General features: G+C 49.6%; 1 protein-coding gene across 1 annotated transcript in view; it reads right to left on the bottom strand.

Annotated features, from left to right (window-relative positions):
- Nucleotides 1-425: 425 nt before the first annotated feature.
- SMIM26 (small integral membrane protein 26) overlaps nucleotides 426-15943 on the bottom strand; it is a 58276-nt gene continuing 42758 nt past the window's right edge. The window contains exon 2 of the mRNA XM_069607533.1: nucleotides 426-1409. Within this exon, the coding sequence (XP_069463634.1) occupies nucleotides 1258-1409 (152 nt within the window). The 3' untranslated portion in view covers nucleotides 426-1257. The remainder of the gene's footprint in view (nucleotides 1410-15943) is intronic.

Here is a 15943-nt window from a genome sequence, read left to right on the forward strand (position 1 = left end):
AGATACACACGCTAGACGTCGATTTGCAGTCTGAAAACTTCCTTCCCTTAAACGGACAGTGTTAGCAACGATGTCCGCTTCATGAGGGGGATGAACAGCCTAAATTTGGACACGTGGAAAACATTGTATCACCATTATTCAAATTCCCTGTACTCTTGGGACTGATGTGTCCCTCAAATGCAATGCCACGCGATGGGGACTCGTTGGGAGCAACCAGAGGGTCCACCAGATACCATCCCGGCCCATAATACACGAGTTTGGGGTGCAGGGTGGGGGGACTACAGCATAAACTGGGAGATGCATCGGAAGTCATAATTTCAGACATTCGTTAGCATCAGTGTTATAAATGCATAATGGTGACACTGGGGTTTTTCAGCCTAAAAGCAGCATTATTGCATGTGATAAATAGAAAATTGTACACATAATAAAAGTAAAGTAAATACTTTATTAGAGCTACACCCTTCATTGTACATTTGTTCACTTACACTCTTGTAAAGGATGACAAAGTCCACAAATATTTAAAGAGTTCAGGAAATAGCAAGTGTTTTGCATTGAGACAGTAAAACATAGTTCCTTTTAAAGAAGTTAGTAAAACCTGTATTTTCAAAATCTCCAGTAATAGTAAGCAATGGCTGCCAGTTACAGATATCTCACAAGCAGTTTTTAGTCATGGAAATGAAACCATTTCACTTTGTGTAAATGATCCATTAAATACATCATTGCTATTACAGACCTGTTAAAGATTACATTATCCCCCCCAAGTGATGCTTTTTTCAGCCATTATCTTTCCTGGCCCCTGCTTAGACAACGTTGCGTGGGGCCCAGATGGAAGCTGAAGACCCGTCGCAATGGTTGCTCTAGTAACTTGAAAACCTAATCATCAAAACATGCAGGGTAGCAGAGAGCAGCATTTTGGAGTTCCACAAAGTTGATGTGCCGTCACTCCCCTCCTCTCACCCTGAAAATCGCAACCTTGCAATTCGTAAACATACAAAGCACAATCATTATTTCTTCCAGGAAGATTCCTGATCAATGCCGAAAGAAGATATGGATTCATAAATACAAAATTAAAATAATTCATTTGGAAATGTCCTGATTTGCATATTTTAAAACAAATTAGTAGCATTACTATTTCCCAATGGAAAAAGGTCACCTGCAGAACAGCTTTAACATATTACGTTTAGGGCACTGCCCAATCTAACTGTAATGGAAACCAATCCACTGTTAAAGTCCAGAATCTGTCACAACAACCATCCATTAGTTTTCTTTGCCAAGTATTGATTTAACAAACATGTAAAGTCTGGTTGTGTATGGTACAAAGTTTTCTTTGTATACCATTTCTTGCGTGAAAAAGGGTTCATGTTTCGGTTCCAGCTTAGTTTCAAAAACAGTTGGCAGTTCTTCACAATCTGGAAAAAAAAGCGAGATATAGATTATAATCATTTAAACGTATGCCATAATTTTTTTAAAAAATACAAGCATTGGCAATGCCAACAGTTTGGGCTTTTGTGTAGGCATGGGAAAGGCACTTGCCAGGCACAGCTGTGGTGGTATTAACTGGCCATTGATGGCAGCAGGTGCAAAATGGTGCGAGGACCTGGGCATCTAATAGCAGTGCCTGGCAAAAGCACAATCAAGTACACAACATACCACAAATCTAACTTCCATAGGATAGGAAAACAAAATGTTACCCATTATGTATGATCCATTATGTTTACATGTGTCCTAATTCCTCTTTATTAACATTCTCAAACACTCAACATTAATAAGACATATGCATGTTTGTAATGTTGGCCTGGGGATCGAAAAGTAACTCCTAGTAGCTGTGGGTTTCAAGCCAACCAGGCTCTCGTAGGCCAGCAGCTAAATAGCTCCCAAGAATTTCGAACCCTGCGTCGTATATTATTCCAGTATTGAGGTCAGTGACATATACTCAGTTAAACTTTGAAAGCTGAGCAAAACACCGAGTGTGCATGCGTTTATAGAAAACTCTTGCTCTCCCTCCAAGGAAACCCAAGATAAACTGTATGGAGTTCTCAAATAAAGGGTCGAATTCTAAAAACGATTACTTCTCAATTAATAAGGTGGTAAAACGTTACCATTAGTAGAGCAAAGGTCCTTGACACTATCTAGTTAGAGACCCTGTACTTTTTGCTTTTCCCTGGCCGGTTTACCCACTCTTCCCCCACATTTCCTCCACCCCCCCTTACCCACCCTCCAATGAGTCGTAAATCCAAGGCCTCATTCGCAACAACTACACATTGTGCCGGTGAGAGAACCTTGGCTTCTCAGGGCCGGGTTGCTGTCCCCATGCAACTCTCCTTATATAGGAAGCTGTGGCTCTTATTTTATGTAGGACATTATCTTACAGGTGTAATAAAGGATTGCATGGTGTTAGAAATCCAGGACGAGATTCACAGCAAAACATTGCTCCTTGTAAGCGAAACAAAAAGCATGAAGCCATTTATGGCGATAGCATCTGAATAGCTAAGGCAATGTAAGCCGTGACCAGACCTAGATGGATAACTGAATGATGCCCGGGATCCCCCTAATGGAAGCCACATCTTGAGTTTTTGCCCGGGAAGGTTTGAACGTGGCAATGACCAGCAACTGGGTGACTGACAAATGTTTGAATGGATGCAACCTCTTAACTGGAAGTGTAGGGTGCACTCAGTTCCTCGATATTCCCATTTAACATTACATGTTCTAACCCAGGACAAGTACCAAAGGACGGGAATAAAGAAAATAATAATGGAGACTGAAGATGCCCTGCTCCTGCAACTCTATCAAGACTAATCTGACAGCAAAGTACTGCCGGTGCCTAAAAAAAAAAAAAAAAAAACATGTTTAGGGAACAGAGGTGAGAGGTGCACACCAATGTTTGGGAAAGATTCAAACATTGGTGTGCCCCAACCCGAAGGAAAGGGCTCTGTTGAAGCACTAAAGGACCCCTGCTCACAGAAGAGTCTGCTGCTCATCGCTGACCGAATCAGTCACAAAGTGGTGGCAGCACTGGAGAGCTCGGAACACCGGTAATCATTGGAATCCAACGCCTATCTTTACAGAATCAGAGTACTACAAACATTCAAGTTTGTGACCGCAAGAAGCCCACATTTTAGCTAAACGATCGACTGCTGGATGACAAGTGTATCTGTCCAGTACTGGCACTGCAACGAATACTGTTGCTACAACAATATATCTTTCTTTAGGTTCAGCACTCTAATGAATCTTCCATCGTCCTGCTTGCAAGCAGCACTTCATTGCCAGCATCAGAATTGCCAGTGAAAAAAACAGACTAGTGCTACCACTAGAAAACGGACTTTAAGCTCCCAGTTTGTTAGCTAGCATTAACCTACCAAGAATACATGCACACGCAACCCTACATCTGATCGTGGCCTTGGCCTTACCATCAAGGGATAGCAGCATCAAGACTACAGCTTGCTCAGCTAATTAGAGCACAGCCTTTCGCTCATTCATTCCTATTAAAGACGGAACTCTGGTTAAACAGATTCTGCTCCAAAAGGCGTCCCCAGTATATGGAGCACTGGATTTGGTATCTGGGGTATCCAAAAGGACTTGGAGACTTATGATGACCCTTAGTGATGGGGTCACAACACTAAATGTTTTCATTCTCAAAGTTAACTCCTTCTTAAAGTTAACGTATCTGTACCTGAAATCCTCATCTTCATAAAACAGATTTTCATAGCCTCTGCGGGAGGGCAATCTTTGTGTTACACAGTACCATCAAGTTGGCAACCTATGAGTGGCGTTTCACTGCTCAGTCATGTCGACCATAAGGTGACCACAGGGAAAGTTTGCAGGAAACCCTGTTGCCCGAGTGTCGGGCAGTCTCACTATTCCCCTGAACACAGGCAAGAGGAATAATTTCCAGACAGTCCTAACCCTGAAAAACGTGCCCATTTCTTCGCTGAAGCAGTTAACATTCCGTTCTTTTAACCTTTCTTAGAAACAAGACTGATGTGTGCAGTATCATGGTCCTAGTTCTAACCAACTGTTTACAAGACACCTGGTGTCCAGATCACCAAATGTTACCCCTGCCCGAGTTAGTATTGTACTCCAACCGGACAGTAAAAGATTCAAACAGGCGTTAAAAGGGCAGCAGATACATTTGATAGAAGAAATCCATTTTCACCTGCCCAAGCAGACAAACTGCTGCGTTTTCCACTTAGAGAGGCGGTCATGCCTGCCAGAGGATACAGTGGGATACGGGACAGGAATTCATCACAGAGGGGAGGCAAGACTCCTTCAGAGATCGAAAATAAAAAATAAGATTTGATTAGCAAGGGGGGGGCGGGGGGGGCGCGCTGTTGGGCAGCCCAGAAAATGGCTACCTAGCTGTATTGCTTCGTGTAGCACGACACAAATCCTACAGCATCGGCGGGATACTTTATAATTTCCCGATTGCCATCACCCCTGTGGGCAGCTGATAATCTGAGGCATCTCTGCTCTCAACCCTGGCGAAAAACGGAGCCCCAGAATCTGGATACAGCTGTTGTGTCCTGATCGTGTGTGTGGCCCCATTTGCGGCTGACGCGGCCCGAGCTGCGTGGAACTCCCGATCATTCTTCCTGGAGCTGCAGCTGAGCTTGATCTTCGCCTGCTGGGTGCACGAGTACCGACCGCATATCCGGGTTGAGCGACTGGCCATGACCGCGCAGTTGCTGGTGGGAGTGGGAGTGGGCGCTGCGGCCGTGCCAGGCCTGGTCCTCTGTGCCCGCTCTTGTCCTGCATCTGGTGAGCGGCCCTGAGCTGCCTTCTCCGCTGCCTGCTGTGCCCGCTGCGCCGCCAGCTCGCCGTCTGGTGCGGCCCCCGGTCGGGCCGTGGACTGCCGGCGCTCCCCGCTGGCTCAGAAACTCCTCCGGTAGACGCCTCGGGCGCGGACGCGTCCTTTCTCCTCGCGTCTGCTGTGGCGGCCCGCTGGGTCTCGGCGGGCAGCTGGTGGCTCGCAGGCGGCATCTAGCCCTGGGCCGGAGCGGGCCTACTGTGGATTCAGGTGAGGAGTGGGGGGGTGCACCCCTGGGAGGATTCGTGAGCCTGTGATACTGGACCATGTGGGTCCCCCCTCCTCCCAGGCAACCCCCACCGGTTGAACCTTGCTGTGCTCGCTGTATGCCGCTGATAACGTCTGTACTGAGCGCGGTCCGGTGCCGGGGCCCTCCTCTGCACTGGGGCCCGTATCTTTGGGATCAGCGCTGTCCCATTACACCAGTTTGGTCGGACCACGCGCACCCTGTCAAATTGGCGAGGTATCATTTCCCATGGCTCTGTGAAGGTCTGAGTGGACGCTATTTACCGCAGTGGGCTGGCGGTAGTGATCAGAGAGCATACAAAATTGCCCCCGCTACAACCACCTGCTCCACTTACGCCACCGTGAACTGCCTCCTCCCAACTCCTGCGTACCTTGTGATTGCACACCGCCCGGCCTCAACACTGCAGTGAAAAGCTACCAACAGCATTTGGGCAGGCCTATCTCAGCAACTGGGTGTGCCTGGACCTTACTTCTCAGGGCGAACTTGTTGCAGTGACCATTGCACATTCACATTCTACCACCTGCCCCACTCCTACCACTTCTCCGTCTCCGTATACCTGGCGACCACCTGCCGACCTGGCCACACCACAACTGCACCGCCCCTGCTGGTATATGGTCTAGTCTACCCCAGTGGCCTGGAGGACCCTGGTTCATCGCACCACCGATCTTGGATCTCCCCATCATCCAGTGACCCCCACCCGTCGTAGACTTGATTCTCTCCTGGGCTGTGGCAGCGAATACCATCGCCAACCGCCATCTACCTGGCACAGTCATACTCTTCACTGCATAGGCATGTCGAACAGATCCTGCAGCGCCAATAAAGTGGGGGCCATGGACAAGATCGCCAAGGTGGCACCAAGGTCAGAATCGGAGCATGTATCCCCCAATCAGGAGGAACATGACTCACGCCCAGGTACACCGACTCCTGACCTCACTAGTCCATGGCTAAAAACTTCACCTCCTTCCATGAAAAGTTGACGATATAAATGCCAACCTTGCATCGCTCAAATCGATCAGGCGGGCACCAGGATCACTGAAGCTGAATCCAGAATTGGGGCCAACGAAGATGGACTGCACACCCTCCGAGACACAGTTGCATCCCTTACCCGTGACATGAAGTCTGTGAAAGCTTAATGTGATGACTTTCAATCCAGGTCACGTAGAAACAACATACGGATCGTTGGTTTCCCCGAAAATGCTCTTAAGGGTCGTATGGCGTAGGCAGTCAAGAACTTGCTCAAGGAACTACTGGACAACCCGGATTGGTCCCCCCTTCTTCCCGGTAGAGCAGGCCCATCGCGCCCTATCACCACAACCCAAACCTGGTGACTTCCCTAGGCCTGTCATCGCTAAAATTCTTAATTATAGAAACAGGGATCTCATCCTCCGTCTGGCGCGCGTGAAAGTTGACCTGCCCCTTGGCTCCCAAATCATTAGAATCTTCCCAGACTTCTCTGTGGGAGTACAGCAGGAGAGGCACCAATTCCTTGGTGTAAAAAAGCTGCTGAGAGAGTGGAATATTCCTTACGCAATATTGTTCCCAGCGTGACTCAAGTTCACCTCTCAAGAAAAACTGTACTTCTTTACTGTGCCTGGTGAGGCGGTGAAATTTATAGAGGCACGGATTCCACTTCATGACCCACCTGCAGACCCTGTGGATAATGATCGAGTCGTGACTTGCTTGTCTTAGCACCATCTGCAGGTCGATGAACGGGATCTGTTAGCCTCTGGGTTGATAGTATCATCAAGCATGTTGACTCTTCATAACATTGTGCATGGTCTGTTTGTTATGCCTCATCATCTGTGTTTAACTCATATTATCCTTGCGACCTACTGCATCCGGCGTCGCTGTGACGCCAACTGAGGCTTATACTTGTTACCAAATCACCTGTTACTAATGCTACCCTAAGCTGATAGACCGTGTCCACTGGCGTCTTGGTATTCCACTCCCTTGGCACATATACTAGCGTGATAAACCTGTGTCATAGTGATGTATACCTCCATAACGTGTACCAAATCTGGTACTTTATTGCTCCCGTTTCGTTGACTGCACGGCAACAGCGCACCCCACTGCAGTTGCAATGGGCATGTTAGAGGTATTGCTCCCGGTTGGGCCCATGTGTGGACTGGCTCATGTTGGAGCAGGTCCGCTGACCTTCTGTTGGGGGGAAAATGTTGACATTTGTGGGAGGGGGGTGGGAGGGGACACCATCAACCGTTTTTGGATGGTGGGGGAGAGGGGTGACATGTTGGGGATGATAACAGCAAAAATGGTGGGGCTGGGCGGCATTTCATGTCATAGTAGAGCGACACAATAGAAAAGACCATATCTATAGATACAAACTGAATCACACTTGCTGGGATGTACCCTAGACCTACGGAATGCCCACTAAGATAATGTCCTGGAATGTGCGGGGCCTAAGTAACTTCTCCAAGGCACGCAAGATTATCGCTTATGCCCAGAGACACGGTGTCAAGATACTCATGCTGCAGGAGACACATGCCGTAGTCGCCTTGCGTCGAGTGTCGCACCTTCCTGGGGACCTAACAGATGCTATACAACTTATTCTACACAGGCCAGGGGTGTGCCGACTTCTGGTCCACAAATCTATCAAATTCACACAGTCACGTAGATCCCGAGGGCAGATATGTCATACTGCATTGCACGTTAGTGAACAGAGAGTATCTCCTAGTGAGCACATATGGACCCAATGCAGACTCACCCGATTTCTTTTATTTTTTTTTTTTTTTAAACTTTTACTTTTGTTGACAGAGGCAAAAGGCATACACACACATCCAAGCAATAACCACAAATTCGTTGCATATACAGGTGAATACAGAGCATATAGGCAAAATTATGGTAACAGCGGTTGAGTAATGACACACAGAGCACCAAAAAGCCGAACAGCCATAGGGATGTTAGGGGGATTCATCCACAGAGGAAGTGCCATATAGGCTAATCAAGTAGCTGTTGAATGCAGTCCATATGTTTCGAGGACGAGAACGTACTGGGAGCATACCCAGAAACAACTCCTCACAGTTTCGGGACCAGGTGAGTAAATTTAACCATTTCTGGAATGCGGGGGGGCTGGGGCTCTTCCAGCTTAGTAGGACACACTTTTTGGCTACGATACAGCTTACATTTAAGAATTTAATGATGTCTCTCGCTCCCCCGGCCTGCCACACTCCAAACAGAACCCCCAATGGATCAGGGTCTACCTCAGTGTCGGTGATCTCAGACAGTGTCTCTATGACTTTACTCCAGAATGTGGCCAGTTCCGGGCAGCTCCAAAACATGTGCAAGTGGTCAGCGCCCTCCGCGCCGCAGCGAGGGCACAGCCGAGGATCGGAGCAAGCAAACCTAGACACTCTACCTGGAGTGTAATACAGCCTATTAAGCAGTTTATATTGTATGGTGTGGTAGCGGAAGTTTAGGGACACTTTGCTAGTATGGGAACACATCTTCTCCCACTGTTGGTCAGTAAGTACCAGTTCCAGCTCGGCGGCCCAGTCATCACGGGCCCTGGACGGAAGTGGAGAGGGCGAGGTCAAGAGGAGCTTATACAATGAGGAGACCACCCCGCGGGCGCCACCCGAGTTGGCGATGTAAGCAATCGCAGGAGAGTCCATGGGTTCGATGGGGAAGACAGGCCATAGATTTCGGAAGGCAGCGCGGAGTCTGTAGAACTGCAGGAGCTCCAGAACAGAGCCCGAGTGCCCCGGCCTCCACGTCTGCGGTGTTATAAACTGTCCCTCTGGATAGAAATCGGTGAGGGCGCGGTATCCCAGGGCCTCCCAATGGCGCGCCAGGGCGGTGTCATGCGTGGGTTCCAGCCCGGGAAACCCCCAGGCAGGGAGCCATTTGTAGTACGGACATTGCTCGTCGCAAGTTTTGACTATCTGGCCCCAAGCCTATACCGTGGTCCGGACCGGATCAATGGGAGAGTCCGGCACATACTGCCGGTTGAGAATCAAGGACATGACATCAGTGAGTGCCGCTGCCAGAACCTCTAGTTTGACGTGGGGACGAGGTGGGGGCCCAGGGTACCAGTAAGATGCGAACTGCGCCTGTGAAGCAGTCCAATATCGCAGCAAGTCTGGGGCTGTGAAGCCCCCCCTGTCGTAAGGTAGTGACATATCCAACCACTTTTTACGCACCGCGCCAGAGTGCCACAAGAATTGGGCAAACAATTTATGCAGATTCGTAAAATATTTCCTACCCGGCCAGACAGGAACATTACCAAACATGTACAACAACTTGGGTAGCAGGACCATTTTTACCAGTGAGAGTCTGCCGGCTAGTGATAGTGGAAGGGTACGCCAGCGCATGACTTTGGCCTCGGCTTGCTCGGCCACTGCCTGGTAGTTGTCTGCCAGGAGCGATTCTCTGGCGAGGGACACCTGGACTCCCAAGTACTTAATCCCATTCGGGCACCAATGGAGTGGGTACTCGGTGGTGGGCTGTATCGTGGAGCTAGTGAGGGGGAGGATCTCAGATTTCGTATAATTTATAGTGAACCCCGAGTATGTGCCTATGCGGGTGACGTCACGTAAGATCGGGTCCAGATGAACAGCTGGGTCTCTAATAAAGAGTAGCACATCGTCCGCATACAGCGAGACGATCTCAGGGGAGTCCTTCAACCACACCCCCCTCCGCGCATGCTGCTCCCTGACGTAGTTGGCCATCGGCTCGATAGCCAAGGCGAAGAGGATCGGGGAAAACGGGCAGCCCTGCCGGGTACCTCTAAAGAGAGGGAACAGACCGGACGTCAGAGAGTTAACTCGCACCCTGGCTACCGGGGAAGTGTACAGTAACCTGATGTATGCTATCATATTGGGCCCTACCCCCATATTTTCCAAGATCAACCAGATGTATTTCCAAGACACCATGTCAAATGCCTTCTGGGCATCCAGTGTGACCGCAACCGCACTCGCCCCCTGGTCAATACGTGCCATGATGTTAAGCAGCCTCCTAATATTGTGGGATGTTGATCTTCCGGGTACAAAGCCTGATTGATCCTCATGGACCATTTACGACATGACCGGGAGGAAGCGGTTGGCAATCACTTTGGCGAAGATTTTGGTGTCCAGATTCATCAGTGAGAGGGGCCTATATGACCCACACTCGTTAGTGGGTTTACCGGGTTTGAGCAGGACCGCGATGATGGCTTCGCGCAGCGAAGGGGGAAGAGTGCCCAACCGAAGTGACTCGTTCCAAACCTCAAGCAGCCTGGGAGCCAAGATGGCCACATGCTCCTGGTAGAACTCAGCTGTCAGCCCGTCGGGACCAGGTGCTTTTCCTTTAGGGAATTTAGATATAGCCTCAACTATTTCATCCAGCAGGATGGGGGAATCCAGTTGGTCCCTTTTAGCGGGGGAGACGATAGTCATGGGGATCTGCTCCAGGAGGTCGCGCATATGGGACTCACTGTGCTCGGGGGGTTGTGTGTACAGCTCTGAGTAAAAGTCCGTGAAGACCTCCAGAATATGTTGGTCCGACCACCGTTCCGACTCCAGGCTGTCCTTGACACAAGTTATCTGGGTTTGGCCCCACTCACCCCTGGCCAACGTAGCCAGTGTCCTGCCAGGTCTGTCCCCCTCTCCATATCTACGAGCCGCCTGTGGGCGACTGAAGTATTGAACTTCCCTGGTGGCTTGTTCATTGAAAAATTGGAGTTCCTTGCTGATCTGGGATAGAGTCGCGGGGGTCGATAGACGTAGGATGAGCGCTCTCAAGTTCGCGTAATTTGGCTTCAGAGCGGACGAGGGCAGCCCTAATGGCCTTGAGGGTTCCCGCCTCCCTAGATATGGACATTCCCCTGATGAAGACTTTGAAAGCTTCCCACCGGACCCCTGTAGAGGTAGATTGAGGTGTATTAAGTTCAAAGTAGGACTGGATGTCGGACAATATATCAGCCCTAAATGCTATGTCCTGTAAGGCCAAAGACTTGAAACGCCAAGAGTTAATTGTAGAGGCGGGCACACCCAAATCTATAGATAGCTGGATCGATGAGTGGTCCGACAGGGTGCGCGCCAATATTTGAGTTTCCAACCACCCTCCCCACCTGATTTCTTTGACACGGTTGCCTCGATCTTGCTGGGTTACGTGGGCATCCAGATAATCAGGGGGGGAGGGTGATATGAACTTAATACTCGATATGGGCCTGGACAGAACCGGGTCGTTACACTTGATACCCGTGACGTCTGGAGGGCCCTCCACACTCAGTTACGTGAATACACCTATTACTCGACCGTACATGATAACTCGTCCAGGATTGACCTCTTTTTGGAGTGCAGTGATTTAATAGGGAAAATAAGCAAGGCCCAGATACTGACCCGGACTCTATTTAACCATGCACCGATCACCCTGTTGTTGGAACTTGAACCACCTGCACCTACATGCAGCTCTCGGTGCTTTAAATCAGCAGCCCTCCTAGACATAGTATTCAAAGCTGACATTTTGGCAGATATTACGACCTTCTTTGAATGTAATTCCTTACAGGCCACCACTGCCGGAGTCCGCTGGGACGCATTCAATGTTTACATCCGAGGGATGTCCATCTCAAGGGAGGCTGGAGTGTTGAAAGCTATAAGGAATGACCTCAGCCGTTCTGAATCTAAGCTGCAGGAGCTGGAGCGGGACTGCACGTCTGAATCAGACCCCGCTAAACTGGCACTAATCAGTGAGGAACTTAAGATCTTCGAATCAAATGCTGCTAGGGAGATTCGCTATTTCATCCGCCCGCAAGTGGCATGGAAATATGGGGAGGGCAATAACCTAGCTAGGTTAACAAGAGGGGAATGGGGCCAAACCCAGATCATATCTGTTAAAGATCCGCAAGGTATGCCTCAGGGGTCGGACCAGCAAATATTGAAGGTCTTCGCCGAATTTTACACTAGTCTTTACGCACAGGCCCCGGAACACAAGGACCACCACATGAGAGATCTCCTCACCCAGATCCCCATGACGTATGCCCCCGACGCAACTAGGGACCTGCTGGATTCCCCTATCCTGTTGGAAGAGATTGTCAAAGCCATCTCAGACCTCCCGAAAGGCAGGGCTCCGGGCCCCGACGGGCTCACTCCCGAATTTTACTAGGAGCATGTCGCTATCCTAGCACCCAAATTGTTAGAGGTCTGGGATGAATCCCTCCGACTGGCGGTCCTCCCTCCCTCCCTCATTTCCCCCCTCCCTCCCTCCCTACCTCCGTCCGCGAGGCTGTCATCACAGTACTGCTCAAGCCCGACAAACCAAGCAATGAATGTAGCTCGTACAGGCCACTATCGCTCATGAACATAAACACCAAGATCTACGCAAAGGTGATAGCCAATCGATTCCTCCCAATAGTGACACACCTGATCCACGAAGACCAAGGGGGTTTTGTACCGGGGAGCTCCACTTCCCACAACATCCAGCAACTTTTCAATGTACTGGCCAGAATCGACCAAGACACAAACGCCATTGCTGTGACCTTTGATGCTCAAAAAGCATTTGACATGGTCTTGTGGAAATATATGTGGCTGGTCTTGGAGATAATGGGGGTGTCGGTCCCAATATGATCAGATATTAAGCTACTGCATACCGCCCCATTGGCTCGAGTTCGGGTCAATTCGCCCCTGAAATAATATCCCTATACGCCGATGATGTGCTCTTGTACATCAGGGACCCCGCAACCCACCTTGATCCCATTTTGCGAGATATCATACGCATAGGTACCCGCTCTGGCTTTGCAATTAATTACTCCAAGTCGGAAATGTTCCCACTTCTGTATATCCGCTCCGCTGGTCCCCCGGTGGTATTAAATACCAGGGGGTCCGGATATCCCTGTTTAGATCCACTTTACTAGCAGATAATTATACAGCTGTGGCACAACTAGCTGAGTGAAAAATGACTAGATGGCATTCTCTCCCGTTGTCACTTGCTGGGAAACTCTCCCTCATTAAAATTATTCTGGTCCCCAAACTGCTTTATGTCTTTAGTAATGTACCAATCTGGCCTGGGAGACAATACTTTACGAAACTGCATACCATATGTGCACAGTTCCTATGGTACTCGGGTGCAGTCTGAAAGAAATGGTCGGTCATGGTGCTTCCATATGATAAGGGAGGATTTACTGCACGGGACTTAACATTGTACTGGATAACTGCACAAGCCCATTATGCCACGTACTGGTACCCGAGCACCCTGTCGCCTGCACGTCAAGTTGGAAACTCTAGCTGCGGACAAGATTAATATTATGACCCTGATAATCCATCGGGACTATATACCTGATTCTCCGCTAGACCCAGTGGCAGCTACTCTGCTGGCTTGGGGCAGACTACTGAACACAACAACTGAAACATACCCCTGCTGTAAATGACTTCCTGTTTGGGGCTTCCTTGGGCTAGAACCCACACACGATGCAGCCCTGGTGTGGCACTGGTAAGCTCTGGGTTACCAAGCACTCACTGATTTCTTTCCCAACGGGAAGTTCATTGATCCACAGTCATGGAGGCAGGCTCACTCTGGGTCTGCACTCAAGATGTTACAATAATACAGGCTCTGTGCTGCTTTCCGTGCCAGGTGGCCCACCTTTCCAGATGAACCCCCTGATAATCCCGAGGTTGCCTACATAGCTAATTCAAGCGGCACCCGTGGTGTCGTCTCCCCTCTATATAAACTACTGCTAGCAGGGACTCCAACCCAACCCTCCAGAGCGCGCACTGAATGGGCAGATGTGCTGGGCCTTGAGATTTCTGACCACCTGTGGGAAAAGATGTGCTCACATACCAAGAGAGTATCCCTTAATTTCCGCTACTGTCACATACAGTTTAAACTGCTCAATAGGCTGTACTATAACCCCCCCCCCCCCATCTAGATTTGCCCGTACTGATACACATATTTGTGCACGTTGCAAGTTGGAGGGTGCGGACCATTCACACAGGTTTTGGACATGCCACCCTCTAGGGGATTTCTGGGATAGGATATTAAGAACCCTTGCTGCTATCACAGGCACCACTGTTGGCCCTTGCCCGTTGGGAATCCTATTTGGGGTTTGGGGAACGGATGATACCAGACAGATGGCTAAGTTTTATGGTTGCCAAGAAATGCGTACTTCAGTGCTGGAAAAGCCCTGGTCCTCCAACTTTCCAGAAATGGCTAAGTGCACTTACCTGGGCCAGGTCCTGCGAGGAAGAATACCCGACTAGGCTCCCAGAACGCTCTCGTCCCAGGAACATATGGGCTGCCTTTAACAGTTATATTGATCAGGCTGAAAGTGTGTCCGACGAGGACTCACCTGGAGCCTCGCAGAGATGCACCCAAGCGACATAATGCCTTACCAGTTACTGTTTTCCTCCTTCTGTTGGGCTTTTACCGGTTTCTATGTATACTGTGTACCAGTAATTTATCTACTATATAATTTGCTGTGACGTGCATGACTTCTGTAACTTCTGCCTTAAATAAAAATTTGAAGGAAAAAAAAAAAAGATTTGATTAGCAAGAGCAAAATGCGGCTTCGGGCATCTCCTAGTAGAAATAAATACCTGTAGGAACAAGGTGCAAGCTACAGTGCAAGTACAGAACCTGCTGCAAATCCAACTTCAATACGAGATGCAGACTAGAACATTTGATCCATTATAGAGGACTCTTTATGCTTTAAAAAAGCCCTCATGATATTCATGCACATTCCCAAACACAGAGTTAATGGCATGTAAAGCTGTTTGTAAGACACCAGTTGGCCCGTGATGCCAAAAGTAGCGCCTGGTAACAAACCTTACCCATGTGCAGTTGTACCTCATCCTACCCACTGTTCTCACGCCCATAAAAAGGCTCCTTTCAATGGGGAAGTTAGTGTTTGCACAGAAATAGAGCACACCACCACAAACTACCCCACAGCTCAGCAGCTATCAATATGTTGATAAATCAGCATCAACATTGCACTTTGGTACTGAGAAAAGGCCTATTCCCCACGGCCATGTTGCAGGCCCTGATGATCAAAGAAAAAAAGGTCAACTGATTTATTCTCCTCGAGGCCAAAAACTTTAAAAAATAATTTAAAAAAGGTTCACCGATTGAGTCCATGAAAAGTTTTAGAGGCAAGATCAGAAAGCAAGTAGGCCGGCACCAATCGTGCCCAGTGCCAGCATGATGCCACTCATGCAACGGACTACCATGCAGGACCCAATGCAGGCATCACAGTATATCACACCCTACTTTTTACTAGGAGCCGCCAATTTATCAGGTAATAACAAATTACAGGATCTCGTGACAAACTAACGCAACCACTTCAAGTCTCTACAACCTCAAATTGCTTATTACCACCCATGAACACGCAAGGGGAGTAGGGAACATCACCAGCAAATGGAACTTAAGCAGCACCCGGACAAGCGAAGACGGCACCAGCACACGGAGGAGGCAGCGGGGAAAACACAGAGCCCCCAGAAGGGGGCCCGCAGCTCCCCGCCCACAACCCGGTCGGCGGGAGCAGACCGCTCACTCCCCAGGGCGACGCGGCGCCCTGCAGGCAGCGGAAGAAAGGGGCCCGAGTGCTCCTGTGGAACAGTGCCCACACAGGCAAGTCGCCCCACGTGCGCAGAGGTAATCATAAACCTCGGGCGCCAGACGCCAGTGTTGCACGCCCCACGTGCCTGCACAGAGGTAAGTCGCCCCACGTGTGAGGCGAATACAAACCTCGGCCGCCAGGCACAAAAGCCACACCCCGCACACAAGCAAGCTACCGCGTCCAGTCGTCATGTCGAACACGGCGAGCACCCCAGCCTCATCCTCGGGTGGGGCGGGACCGGCGGCACCAGCATCATCAGGTATAGATGCGGCACAAGTGAACAACCAACACACGCAAAGCGAGGGAGGTGCATCCCAGGTCATACAAATGCCATACCCGTTTGAAATTT

This window comes from Ambystoma mexicanum, chromosome 4q (genome assembly GCF_040938575.1).
Source record: "Ambystoma mexicanum isolate Mex_15411 chromosome 4q, UKY_AmexF1_1, whole genome shotgun sequence".
Taxonomy (NCBI): Eukaryota; Metazoa; Chordata; class Amphibia; order Caudata; family Ambystomatidae; genus Ambystoma; species Ambystoma mexicanum.